The sequence below is a fragment of the Saccoglossus kowalevskii genome, chromosome 7 (assembly GCF_978046115.1).
Source record: "Saccoglossus kowalevskii chromosome 7, keSacKowa6.1, whole genome shotgun sequence".
NCBI lineage: Eukaryota > Metazoa > Hemichordata > Enteropneusta > Harrimaniidae > Saccoglossus > Saccoglossus kowalevskii.
The window spans coordinates 10913690-10927012 of record NC_140647.1 but is presented as its reverse complement, the minus strand read 5'-3'; the positions used below and the strand labels follow the sequence as shown (position 1 = coordinate 10927012).

General features: G+C 34.7%; 2 protein-coding genes across 2 annotated transcripts; both read left to right on the top strand.

Annotated features, from left to right (window-relative positions):
* The first annotated feature begins 3558 nt into the window (after positions 1–3558).
* On the top strand, positions 3559–5451 carry LOC100371040 (uncharacterized). The gene is made up of 2 exons (XM_002742103.4): positions 3559–3896; positions 4906–5451. The coding sequence occupies exons 1-2, from the start codon at positions 3662–3664 to the stop codon at positions 4908–4910; spliced, it is 240 nt and encodes a 79-aa protein (XP_002742149.1). The 5' UTR covers positions 3559–3661; the 3' UTR covers positions 4911–5451.
* Positions 5452–6255: 804 nt separating this feature from the next.
* Positions 6256–11281, top strand: LOC100371953 (uncharacterized). Its single transcript, XM_002742109.3, has 5 exons — positions 6256–6485; positions 7620–7828; positions 8618–8665; positions 9486–9658; positions 10810–11281. The coding sequence occupies exons 1-5, from the start codon at positions 6335–6337 to the stop codon at positions 11090–11092; spliced, it is 864 nt and encodes a 287-aa protein (XP_002742155.1). The 5' UTR covers positions 6256–6334; the 3' UTR covers positions 11093–11281.
* Positions 11282–13323: the final 2042 nt, after the last annotated feature.

The following is a 13323-nucleotide window of genomic DNA, read 5'->3' as shown; positions in this document are numbered from 1 at the left end:
ACAGTTGTGATCTGCATGTTGTAAACACTACAGTTGTGATCTCCATGTTGTAAACATCACAGTTGTGATCTGCATATTGTAAACACCACAGTTGTGATCAGCATATTGTAAACTCCACAGTTGTGATCTACATGTTGTAAACACTACAGTTGTGATCTCCATGTTGTAAACATCACAGTTGTGATCTACACGTTGTAAACGCCACAGTTGTGATCAGCATATTGTAAACTCCACAGTTGTGATCTGCATGTTGTAAGCACCACAGTTGTGATCTGCATGTTGTAAACACCACAGTTGTGATCTGCATGTTGTAACGCCACAGTTGTGATCTGCATATTGTAAACTCCACAGTTGTGATCTGCATATTGTAAACTCCACAGTTGTGATCTGCATGTTGTAAACGCCACAGTTGTGATCTGCATATTGTAAACACCACAGTTGTGATCTGCATGTTGTAAACACCACAGTTGTGATCTGCATGTTGTAACGCCACAGTTGTGATCTGCATATTGTAAACTCCACAGTTGTGATCTGCATATTGTAAACTCCACAGTTGTGATCTGCATGTTGTAAACGCCACAGTTGTGATCTACACGTTGTAAACGCCACAGTTGTGATCTGCATGTTGTAAACGCCACAGTTGTGATCAGCATATTGTAAACTCCACAGTTGTGATCTGCATGTTGTAAGCACCACAGTTGTGATCTGCATGTTGTAAACACCACAGTTGTGATCTGCATGTTGTAACGCCACAGTTGTGATCTGCATATTGTAAACTCCACAGTTGTGATCTGCATATTGTAAACTCCACAGTTGTGATCTGCATGTTGTAAACGCCACAGTTGTGATCTACACGTTGTAAACGCCACAGTTGTGATCTACATGTTGTAAACGCCACAGTTGTGATCTACACGTTGTAAACGCCACAGTTGTGATCTGCATGTTGTAAACTCCACAGTTGTGATCTGCATGTTGTAAACACCAAAGTTGTGATCTGCATATTATAAACACCACAGTTGTGATCTGCATGCTGTAAACACCACAGTTGTGATCTACACGTTGTAAACGCCACAGTTGTGATCTACACGTTGTAAACTCCACAGTTGTGATCTGCATGCTGTAAACACCACAGTTATGATCTACATGTTGTAAATGCCAGTTGTGATCTTCATGTTGTAAACGCCACAGTTGTGATCTGCATCTTGTAAACACCAAAGTTGTGATCTGCATATTATAAACACCACAGTTGTGATATACATGTTGTAAACACCACAGTTGTGATCTGCATATTGTCAACTCCACAGTTGTGATCTGCATGTTGTAAACACCACAGTTGTGATCTACACGTTGTAAACACTACAGTTGTGATCTGCATGTTGTAAACTCCACAGTTGTGATCTGCATGTTGTAAACACCAAAGTTGTGATCTGCATATTATAAACACCAAAGTTGTGATATACATGTTGTAAACACCACCGTTGTGATCTGCATGCTGTAAACACCACAGTTGTAATCTACACGTTGTAAACGCCACAGTTGTGATCTACACGTTGTAAACTCCACAGTTGTGATCTGCATGTTGTAAACGCCACAGTTGTGATCTGCATCTTGTAAACACCACAGTTGTGATCTACACGTTGTAAATTCCACAGTTGTGATCTGCAAGCTGTAAACACCACAGTTGTGATATACACGTTGTAAACGCCACAGTTGTGATCTGCATGTTGTAAACCAACATACTTTTTCGTTCTCCATCCGAATGAGAATTACGTAATTAATCATCTAAAGATTGAAATATCGGGCGCCAACTATATATGTAAGTTTATCAAACATGAAACTATTCCGTAAAATCCAGCTTTTTGTTTCAATACAAACGACATTACAATTATTGTACAATGTGACGTTATGATTTTCCCTTTTTTTCAAGACTGTAATATCAGTGTTTTATCGCATAAAATGTTGTTGATTTTTTTAAATTACAGAAAAACAGTGACTTGTGAAGCAGATGTCTACGTTTGAAAACGTAGTAAATGCATATAACGATGCAAGAGGGCGAACATCAAATATAATTACTACCGGTACTACGTTTCATGGTGTATACAACGATCCACTTGTGCAGCTCCGTTAATTATAACTAGATCACCAACTACGGCCATGAACACCACATAACAGTGTGCAAAGACGATCTAACAAAAAAACTAAACCAAACTAATCTTTCTTGACCAATCAGAGATCCATCGCAGTACATAATACACTAAAAATGTCCTCCCACCGTTCCCAGGTCACGTCTTTAGCATGGCCAAATTAGCACATCGTCGCAAACCACACCCTCTTTCGACAACTGATGGTTTTTGAGTGGGCGGAAAAAATACTCTGGCGCGGCGGGCGAGAATGATTTAGCATAGAGTAGGGTTATAGTTTGGCCAAAACTAGGGTCAAGTCATATATATTTGTTCTATTGTTTCCTAAATTGACTTTATACCACAATTTAGATTTATAGAGTTCACGTGAGGCACCGCCGGCCAACATTATCAGTACTAGGAATAACAGCATTCGGGGAGAACATGGGATTTCTTTCAAAACAATGCGTGATCGGTTTGTGTATTTTGTTTATAAATAAAGATATAATATTATTACTCGTATATAGTCAATCCATATACGTTATGTTCTTATAAATATATCAATAATTTAGTAAATATATGGTAAGTATAGTGATATACAGTACACAGTCCGTCACCGTGACAAAGAACAGAGAATGGTGGATCTGATATTATAATTGGCCAGTACAAAGTACAATACGTTATATTTGTCTGTCAAGCAATAACAGAATCAACAAGTGTTTAAACACTATTTAATGAGTTGCTAGTCGTATATAAAGTTATGAGTGAGAAAAACAAATAACAAAAAGTACGCAAGTTAATTTAAAAGAAGAATGTCCTTCCTCTGTACGGGGCTGTCAAATTCGTGAGACACACGAGGTTATCACGTTCACCACAGAAACGTAAATTTCATTGACAAGGTTAATTAGAGTATTATTAATTAAAAACCTTACTCCAATATATAAATAAAACTTATTATGTCATGAAATAACATTAGGCTATATTGAAGACCTATGCTCTTCAAGAGCATACCAATAATAAAATAGTGGCCAATCAGATCAGCTCACCAACCGCGTGTCAAATGCCATACTAGGGGGTCCGGGGCATGTTCTCCCTTGAAAATGTTGAAATCTAGAGCCTCTGAATTGGTATTTCCCGCATTTCCCTACAACTTTTGCTGACACAACGGATTTCAGCTTGATTTTGTCGGCCCCAACATGTTTTTCGAGGGGAGACCGCCCCCTCTGCCCCCAGCTGTGTCACCGCCACTGCCAATGGATGTGTGTACACAAAGCATGATGAAAAAGAATTTTCTAAGAAAGGACGGGGTTTGTAAAACAAGAAGGGCCCGAAATATTGCGATGTCGCAATACCGAAGACTTACGCAATAACCATGAAATAAAAAAAACTACTTGCTCGACCAATCAGATTTCTAGGACACTGACCTGAATGACCTATATAAATATACCATGTGATCGATAATTTCAAAAACAAGGTGGCTGGCTTTACCAACACGTTCTACTGAATTGAATATCAAACGAATATAGTTAGAATTTAGCAGGATGGCAGATGACCAGTTATTCGATGAGTATGACCATTATAACTTCGACAAGGTACACAGTGGCTCTAGTGGAAAGGGGAGATCAAAAAAAGAAGTAGCAGACAACAAACGACCCGACCCCAATGCGGACGTCAGAAAAACAGTGACGCAAATTAAAAACTCGGAGAAGAAGGAGAAAGAGAAAGAACTCGCCAAATTGTCGAAGGCGAGTCAGTCGTCAAAGGCATCATCCCGTGGTAAGTACAAAGTCATTTATGTTTATTGCGGTCTGTATAAACGTACTGCGAGAAATGTGTCCCCACTGTGAACTTCCGTTTACGTGGCATGCTAGCAGAATGGAGTCTCGCACGTTAGTTGTTTGTTCAAAGTACAATTTAATGTTGATAAAATTGAAACAGATGACACTGTGCTACGAATTCACGTCAACGTTGATAAATAACGTACTGTCTCCATACTTCAGGAGCTGGTAAACTGGTATTCATACATAATAATAAAACATTTTTATATAATGAAATAGCTACAAACTTGACTCATAATAGTTTGTGTTCAAACAGAATTTGTAAACAGAATTTCAACAGCTGATACGTGATGCACATGACCTTGTGTTTGTTTTCAAAGCATATTTAATATTAATATGTGAGAATTGTTTTGACATATGGTAATGTGGTGGATTTAAATACCTCCATTATCACGTGGTAAATGTTTAAAAACAAAACAAAGCAACGATACGTATATGTAATAATGTGGCTTAAGACATCTAAACTGTGCGATTTCTATTATTTCTTTCCAGTGTTTTTTCATCTTTGTTGTTTACCTTAAAATCGTGTGCAATTTAGTTGAACACAATATTGCAGCATCTTGAATTGACTTGTCTGTAAATGTTCACCTGAATTTTTAACAGATTTCAAATATGGTTGCTATGTGCAGGTAGGATGACAGCATCACTGTAAATGATGTCATAGTGACTTTAGTATGAACACACAGCACAACATATTCTCTAGATCTTTATAATTATTTATAAATTTCGCAATTCATACTGAAACAAGAGGTTTCTATTGGCTATTTGAAAAACATTGGAACGTTTTCAAATGATGCTATTTCACACTTTGCTCTTTCATTGGCTAGTTGGATTCAACTGCCTTTGACATTTACAAAAGTGGGGTGATTGCCTTTGTTGTGTTGAGAGTAAAGAGAGTAAATTAAAACTTAATAATTAATTGTATTTTTTTTGTTTTTTTCCCCCAGAATAATGTGATTTTAATACACGACAACACATAGTGCAATTCTGATCCTGAACTCCCAAACAAAGAAATGGAAATCTACCTCGGCGAGGGCACTCTGGCACTGAATGATAAGCACAAATCATTCAGGAGTGTACCTGGTTGCTGGAATTGATGTGGCGTTATGTGGACGTTTTAACTAAAGTCTTTATATATTAATGTGCATCTTCACAAAGCTGTGCCTGCATTTTTATGAAAATTTGTAAATGAGCTCCAGTCAAATTAAAAATGCCCAATTACTGCCGGCAACATTATTATGTCAAATGCATAATTATTCTGATTGGTTGAATTGTTTGCTACTATTCTTGTTTATAAAAGTTTATAAAAATGTAGTCCTGGTTTTGTGGAAAAGAATAACTATGTAAATGACTACAAATGGCATGAAATATTATAAATTGTTGGCATTGTATTTCAAGATGCAGGTGATTTACTGTACAGTCATTCGTATCAATTAAGTTTTTGTTCTGACTATCATTCTATGAAATAAATTTACCTTCATTACCTTCCATAATTGTGTATTTTTGTTGTTGTATTATATGATTACATTATTACGTCATTGAAAATAACGTTTGTGTTTAAGTTATGTGTGTTGTGTACATTGGTAGGCTCTGTCGTTGGAATCTACTCAAAACATGATCAATTCTGTTCCATGAAAAATTTGGTCTGCAAAAATGATGGGAAAAAAACAATTTTTTTGTGGTTGGAAAAAGTTATTTTTTTTGTTACAGAAATAGATAGTTTTGAGTAAAAATTGCATCGTTTGCAGAAATTTTGGTTTAAATTTGTTCTAAGTAAGCATAATTTTTTTTAAAAATCTGACAGTAGATGTCTTTAGTAAAATGCATTCCGATAAAAATTGAATACGAATATAGTTTTTTTTTTATATTTTTAAAAATTTTTTTTTTTTTTTTACCTTCTGTTATAAATTTTATACAGATTTTAATCACATTATTTAGTGTTTTATACACTGTCCATCTATAGAGGGGCTGTTTCTTTATATCATTTGTCCATTATCGTATTGCGAGTAGGGCAAGGTACGACCTTGAATGGTGTCGCAAAAGGTATTGGAGGAAAGTACGAACGTACAAACTACTTATAAATTACTCCGCGCGGTGATCTCTACAATCAATGTGAATAGTTACGCAATATGCTGGGTGTGTAGGTTATATTAAAAAAAATGTTTTCTATTAAATATATAATTTATGCAAGTTTCTTTAATAAATGCATATTATTATGTTACTCGTTGTGGGTCTATATTTTTTTGCGGAAGACTGTTAACTATTTTTTGGTGGTCACAGATTGCTGCGCCAGAATTTGAAATTTTCGATCAGGTTTGCGTTGTCTGCTCTCAGACCACCAAATACTAGTTATAATAGATTACTGCGCCTTCAACTATGGCGCCGAAACGCAAGTTGGATTCAGGCTCTGGGGAAACGACATCCAAGAAACTGCCGAAAGTGGAAACGAAGGCACTAAGGTCTCCGGGTGGGCGTGGCACATCTAAATCTGTCAAAAAATCCGAAACACCATCCAAGTCTAATGCAGGTAAACACACAAACACACAGGGAAACTTAGCCATTATGGTTAGCGAGTAGTCTGAAAATTGTTTACTCAATTGAATTACAACTGATCTAGTTGAATTCTTTATTTAATACTATAGTAATTCTTATCTTGCCCGCCATGGGAACTTTAAAGGGCGGTAGTCGTTGGGCCACGCATGCGCGAGATGCATATATACGAGTCCCTATACCCCGGTATAAACAAAGATGGCGACTTTGACTGCAGATTAATGAGTACAAACTGAGACATTACCAAGCTTTAATTAGTTATTTTTAGGTGATTGGAAGGTATCGAAGGAGTCACCAACGGTAATTAGTGCTAGTTGTGATGATTTCCATTAGAAGAGCGCATTGGATTGTGGGAAAATCCATGTTTATTGATACAAATCTTACACATGTGAAGCGCGACGTCTCCCGCCCTTCAACAAATGAAAGAATATCAGGCAAATCCACAGAAAATACAGATTGATTTCAGCAGAAGAAAACACATAATACACATACACATGTAAATACACATAATAATATAATTAGAATCTTTATTACCTTTACAATGATAGCAGAAAATATTACAACGATAAATCTCTTTACAATAGAAATTAAAAAAAAACTAGTTCACAGGTTTTCATTCAAGTTGCCCTTCCTAAATTTCCATAAATCAGAAAAGTCATGAAGGCTGCTTCTCATAGATCATGATTAACATTAAATTTGAAATATCTTCCCAAGTACAAAAAATTCATGTTAGAATTTACATAAAATGTTATCAGAATTTCTTTCAACTCTAAAATGCCTTATAAAGAGCTCCACATGCTCTGATATAGTGATGAACCAAATTGCGATAGGAACTTTAAATAGCGATAGCTCTAAACCCTTGGCTAAATTTGATGAGAAAACCCATCTGATCTGACCAATATTTTCTGGGGTTGGGGAGGCAGAGATGACATTGACTGGAGCATAATTGTCCCCTATTGATGAATTTTAATATTATAATGTCAAGTTAGACTGGGAAGTGAGATTCTATCATATATTCAGTGTCAGAGAGACTGTAGAGTGTGTTTTCTCATCAGTTGGCATTACTATAGGCAATAGAATCATGTATTATTTTGTGATTTTCTGTTCCTAGAAAAGTCTGATTTCGATCTGTTGTCGTATCTACATGACAAGAGCTGGAAAGCTAAGATAGAGGAAATGTTAAAAACGGACCAGAGATCGAAAAATAATTTTCATAGCATTAAAAATTACCTGGAAGGAGAATATAAAAAGACTGGAGTGACGATATTCCCTCCAAAAGAACAAATTTTTAATTCATTGCATCTGACACCATTGGATAAGGTACAGTATTTAATTTTAAAGGGATATATTCAACTAGTATGACTTTCCTATTAAATGATAATTTTGTACAGTGCTTGAAGAGAAAAGTTTGAACTTGATAGTTCAGCATTTAAATAATTTGTGGTATTTGTTCATTAGTGGAATATTATGATATGAATTACTTTATTGCAGACAAAAATAAGTCTGTTTCATTACTATTTTTTTGTAAAACCCTTAGGATGGTAATCCCATAATTTGAAACTGAAGAGCAATGATATTTTTGGCAAAATGTTCATTCCCATATTGCATGTCGATGTACAAAATATTGCAAACATTGAAGTAGTCGATCATCGGCATTGAACAATGGCTATGAATGCAGTTTGAAAGAAAAGATGCACAGACAATTCTGGGTCCAAGATCTTGCAGTTAATGAGAATCTCGCACCCTTGTCATTCTTACTGGCAGGCATGGTCACAAATTAAAAAAAAAATAAAAAAAAATTGATGAAGTTTTTATTATCTGTCTATAGTTAGAAAGACCCAGTATGGATGATGGACTGTACTGTAAAATGACTAATTTTCACTGGGTTTAAATTTCGCTGATTTACCATTTCAGGCATATTCAGTGGGTTTTAAATTCACAGTTTCGTCATTTAGATAATGTGTTCTATGCTAAATTTTACATATTCACTGTGTTTTAATTTAGCGCATTTTTCCAGTCAGCGAAATAAGCTAAATTAAAACACAGTGAATAATTACCCCCTTTACAGTATATTGATTACTGTGTTATATAATAGTCATTCATTTTCAGGTTAAAGTTTGTATTGTTGGTCAAGACCCTTACCATGACAATGGTCAGGTGAGTGCAGCTGTGTTCCTAGAATGTGCTCAAAAGCTCTTTTTGCTTTTAATTCTAAACAAACTACATTTGACTAAGTGATTATTCAAAATTATGATAGCATCTCTCTAATAGATCCAATGACTGTAACATGAATTTTGATTGGTTGCTGCTATTTTTATGATTTGAATAGTCATTTGGTGAAAGGTGATAATTAAAAGCAAACACAGCTTCTCTCTGCATCAAATTTTACTCTGATTGCTATATGAGACATCACTTTTCCAAATATGTATTATCTACATCTCCACAAGACTACTGCATACCGATAATACCTATTGGTATTATGTAACATTTACAAAGTGTGTAAAATATCGTTAAATATGTCTAAAAAAAATATTTAGTAACCAATTAGTGATACATGCTATTTAATTGACTTAATACTGATCAAACTGAATAAGTTTTCAAAACGTCATAAAAAAGGCGCTGCCGACAATGCATGTGTTTAAATATTTTTGCTAGCTTTCAGACAGCTTGTCAAATAAAAACATCTGTGCAGCAATGTAAAAAAGTTGAAGCACCAAAAATAAAAGTGAACCCACCAATCGTATTTTCCTAAAACCACGCCCACTGATTATATAATTTGTCTGCATTGCTTTCACAATATCCTATCAAATACAAGCACTTTTGAGCATGCTGATTGGTTGCCGTGTCAACAACTGCTAAAACACAGCAATAAATAATTGTACCAGTCTTCTGCATTTATGTACCCGGTACGCTACAAATTATTTTTTTTATCTTTTTATTTACATGCAGAATATCCATAATCTTATTGCACACACAGGCTCATGGATTGTCATTTTCTGTGCCAAAAGGTATTAAAAAACCACCATCGCTGAAAAATATTTTCAAAGAACTGAAAGTTGAGTATCCAGATTTCAGTGAACCAGATCATGGCTGTCTTGAGAAGTGGGCGGAGCAAGGTGTGCTTTTATTGAATGCCACACTTACTGTGGAGTAAGTATATAGGGATGTTCATTTCAACTACTCTGTCAAATGTCTAGGGATCAAACATTTAAAATCAAGAAGGGTGGCTGAAATCAGTGTAACCAGTGCAATCAGTTGAATTATTTTTTGTGGTGTCTTGTCTGTAAATTTTTAATTTTGGCAATTCTTCAGTCAGATTTAAAATGGCCAGCCCCTAAGTGGAGCATACTGTACATGGGAGGACAAGTAGAATTTCGCTGACAGAAATTACAGAGCACTGACACATGCACATGTTGCAGTAACTGTTACAATATTTCACAATTTTCCTTAACTTGTGCTATTTGTGTAAACATTTTTCTTCCCTAAAAATGAAAGTAATTCACATTATTATATATCTGTCACCTTAACGCCATAAGTTACAGGGTGCCGTAATTTTGCGGTATTTTCATCCTACTATATTGGGAAATGCAAAAGATTATGCACGTAAGCGTCTAATAATAAAAATAAATCATGGCTGCCACCAGGGTTTGACCGGACTCCCCACAAAGAAATTTGCTGATTTTGTTCAAAGCGTTTTCAGCATTCCTGTGATGTATCCTTGGAAGGAAAAGATGTATAATAGTAAGGTTATTACGAGAATACCTCTAAGTATGCACTCAGACAGTACGTCGCGCATCAACCTCCGCAGCACGTCGGACGATACTCCAGCTGTACTGTCTTCATGCATACTTTGAGGTATCCTCGTATATTACAAGCAGGTAAAATATGTATAATAATAAGGGTATTACAAGAATATCGCAAAGTATGCACTCAGGCAATACAGATTTGTTTGTGGATTACTTGTGTAGCCCTCAAAGTTTAATTATTTCCAGAGATGCTATTGGAAACCAAGTTCAAATTGTTGGTGAGCAATTTAAAAATTTAGTAGCCAAGTACAAATTTTTTGGTTGCCAGAATTTATTATCCTTTACAAATAGATTATAAACACAACAGACAAAGAAAACAGGCTCTCACTCACTCTCAAGAATATATTTGTAACTTTAATGACTGTAACAATCTGATGACAGTTTGTGTGTGTCTGACAGACAAACATAGTTTTAAATCAGGTGTTATGAAGTGTAGTGATTCAAGCCCTCAGTTAACAAGTTGAACATTATTTTGTATTGTATATTTTTTTTCAGAGCACATAAATCTAACAGTCATGCAAAGATAGGATGGATGAAGTTTACGGACACATTAATTAAAATTATCAACGATAATTGTGAGGATGTTGTGTTCATACTTTGGGGATTGTTTGCTCATAAAAAAGGAAAAATCATCAACAAAACTAAACACCATGTGATAGAAACTGCCCACCCATCTCCACTCTCGGTGAAAAAATTCATGAATTGCAAATGTTTTCTGAAAGCAGATGCACTTCTTGAGAAAGCTGGCAAGATGGCTGTGAACTGGAAAGATTTGTAAAAATTCTGGCATGTTGGTGAACGGGCATTTTTTATTTATGAACAAGCAGGATGACATTATAATTGTAGACACAAGAAATATAAATAATCATCTTTTTGGTCATCGAATGTCAGTTAAAAGTGGGTGTGTTTTTTGTCAGTATTTTTGAAAAAAATTAAGTTTTCATAAAAAGTCCAAATGAATGGACAATTTTATTGAGTGTGTATATTAATTTTTTGGGAAAATGAACAGAGCCTTGGTTCTATTTGACGGTCTAAATTGAAAAACAATTGATTCAAATTGATCTGTGGAATGAAAAGGAAAAGAAATGATGTATTTGCTTAATTAGAAATTAATCTCTAATTATTGTGTCGTATACTGGATAATTAAAATATTTAATTTGTCATATACGTAAATGCATACACTACTAATAGCTATTCATTATTATTTTTTTGTTGAAATTATGATATGAAATATATTTTAACCACAATAATACCTCTTTTTTATACTTGCATTTTTATCTTTTTGAAAATACATTTTATAGCAGTATTTTTATAAGATCATAATTATATATAATTATATCTACATATGTATAATTTTATAATTTGTGTGTTCAGAAATGAATATGGTTTGTAAAATACCAGTCTATCTGAAATTTAATACAATTATTAAATACATTGAAATGTCTCTGTCTCTTAGTAAGTATGAATTGTGTCCCTTACTCACCCAAATTCTGCAATACGCAAATACAGGATATTATTTCAGATTAAATTATAGAAATTCTTTGATACAAATAAAAATCATCAGCATTAGCAAAGTAAAACAGAAAAGTTTTTTCCCCTTCTTTCCAAAAAGTAAAAAACATTGTGAAGATTTTTTTTTTTCATTTTGATTTTTTCAAGTTCATTTGCGTGTCAACAAGAGCCATATCAACAGTGAACAGGCATTATTTTTGTAATGTTTTAGAGAATTAACATTGGACTATAAATCCTAGAAATAAACATGCTCTGAACTTGTTTCCTAAATGTACCATGCTTGGCGCATTTATCTACATGTAAAATAAGGCATGTAGGGGTTTTCAGCTGATGCATGCGATGATGAGAAGCAAAACTTGTACAAATCTAAATGTTTACGAATAAAAACAAATTCACGGAAATAAAGCACACTATGTTGTATGAGGGCGTCCTTGGTGGAAATATTAAAACGTGTCATTTCGTTTTTTTTTTCAGTGCAGTCCACTTTTTGTGTATCCCTGTATTCGTCACTGACATAGTTGCTATGCCATGTAGGGCATAAGGAAGTGTTCATATCCGTGTTAAGAGTATGCTGTCCACTCTGTTAACATTTTAACAGGAACGACAGAAGTACTATGATCATGGATGACACTTGAAGTCGGTCAGAGCATGCGCAGTTTACGAATGTATGAATCAAATTTCCTTTCGTGAAAGTCAACGGTTTTGAGAGCATCACTCTCAAAGAAACAACTGCATTGCATACAGACCAGTGAGGTTGTAATTTTTTTCTTTTTCTACAATTCAAGAAAAACTTAGTAATATTAAATTCGCGTAAAAACAAAGCTTGGTATGGGTAGAAATGAGATGATAGACCTTGTATTTGTGATCTATTACCGGCCGTTTTGCTTTAATCGTAACTACGACATGTCACATCAGTACAATTATATTTAGGGTCTTTAGTTCGGACATCATATTATTAATATTATATTTACATATAGTTATACGTTTGCAGATCTCAGAAGATACGACTGTCTAAATATACATGTATATGCATTTGAATATTTTGTTTGACCAGAAGATGAATAGCTTCCACGAAAACAAACATTAATTAAAAAACAAACAAGAAATTTCCTAGATAAGTAAATAGAATTCAATTGCTCTGCTTCATGTTGTTTGTCTAAACATATATTGTCTTCTATTGAAAAAAAATATAAATGACTAGCTTAAAGGGCGGCAGTCGTCGTGCCGCCTCTGTTCGATATGAGACTCGACGTATACAACGCGTGTAAAATACCTTATTTATTTACACGTAATTCGAACACGTGCTGCGCGACGGCCACCGCGCTTTAAATAAAATTGAAAGTGATGTACGTAGATGTGATGTAGCTAAGAAACGCGTTTTACCTAGTCTGCTTCGAATCCTATTTTTAGTAAATATATATTCACAAACGGAAGGCAGTAAAGATTCATTAATTGTTTATGATAAAATGTCACATATAAATAATTGACGTGAAAGTT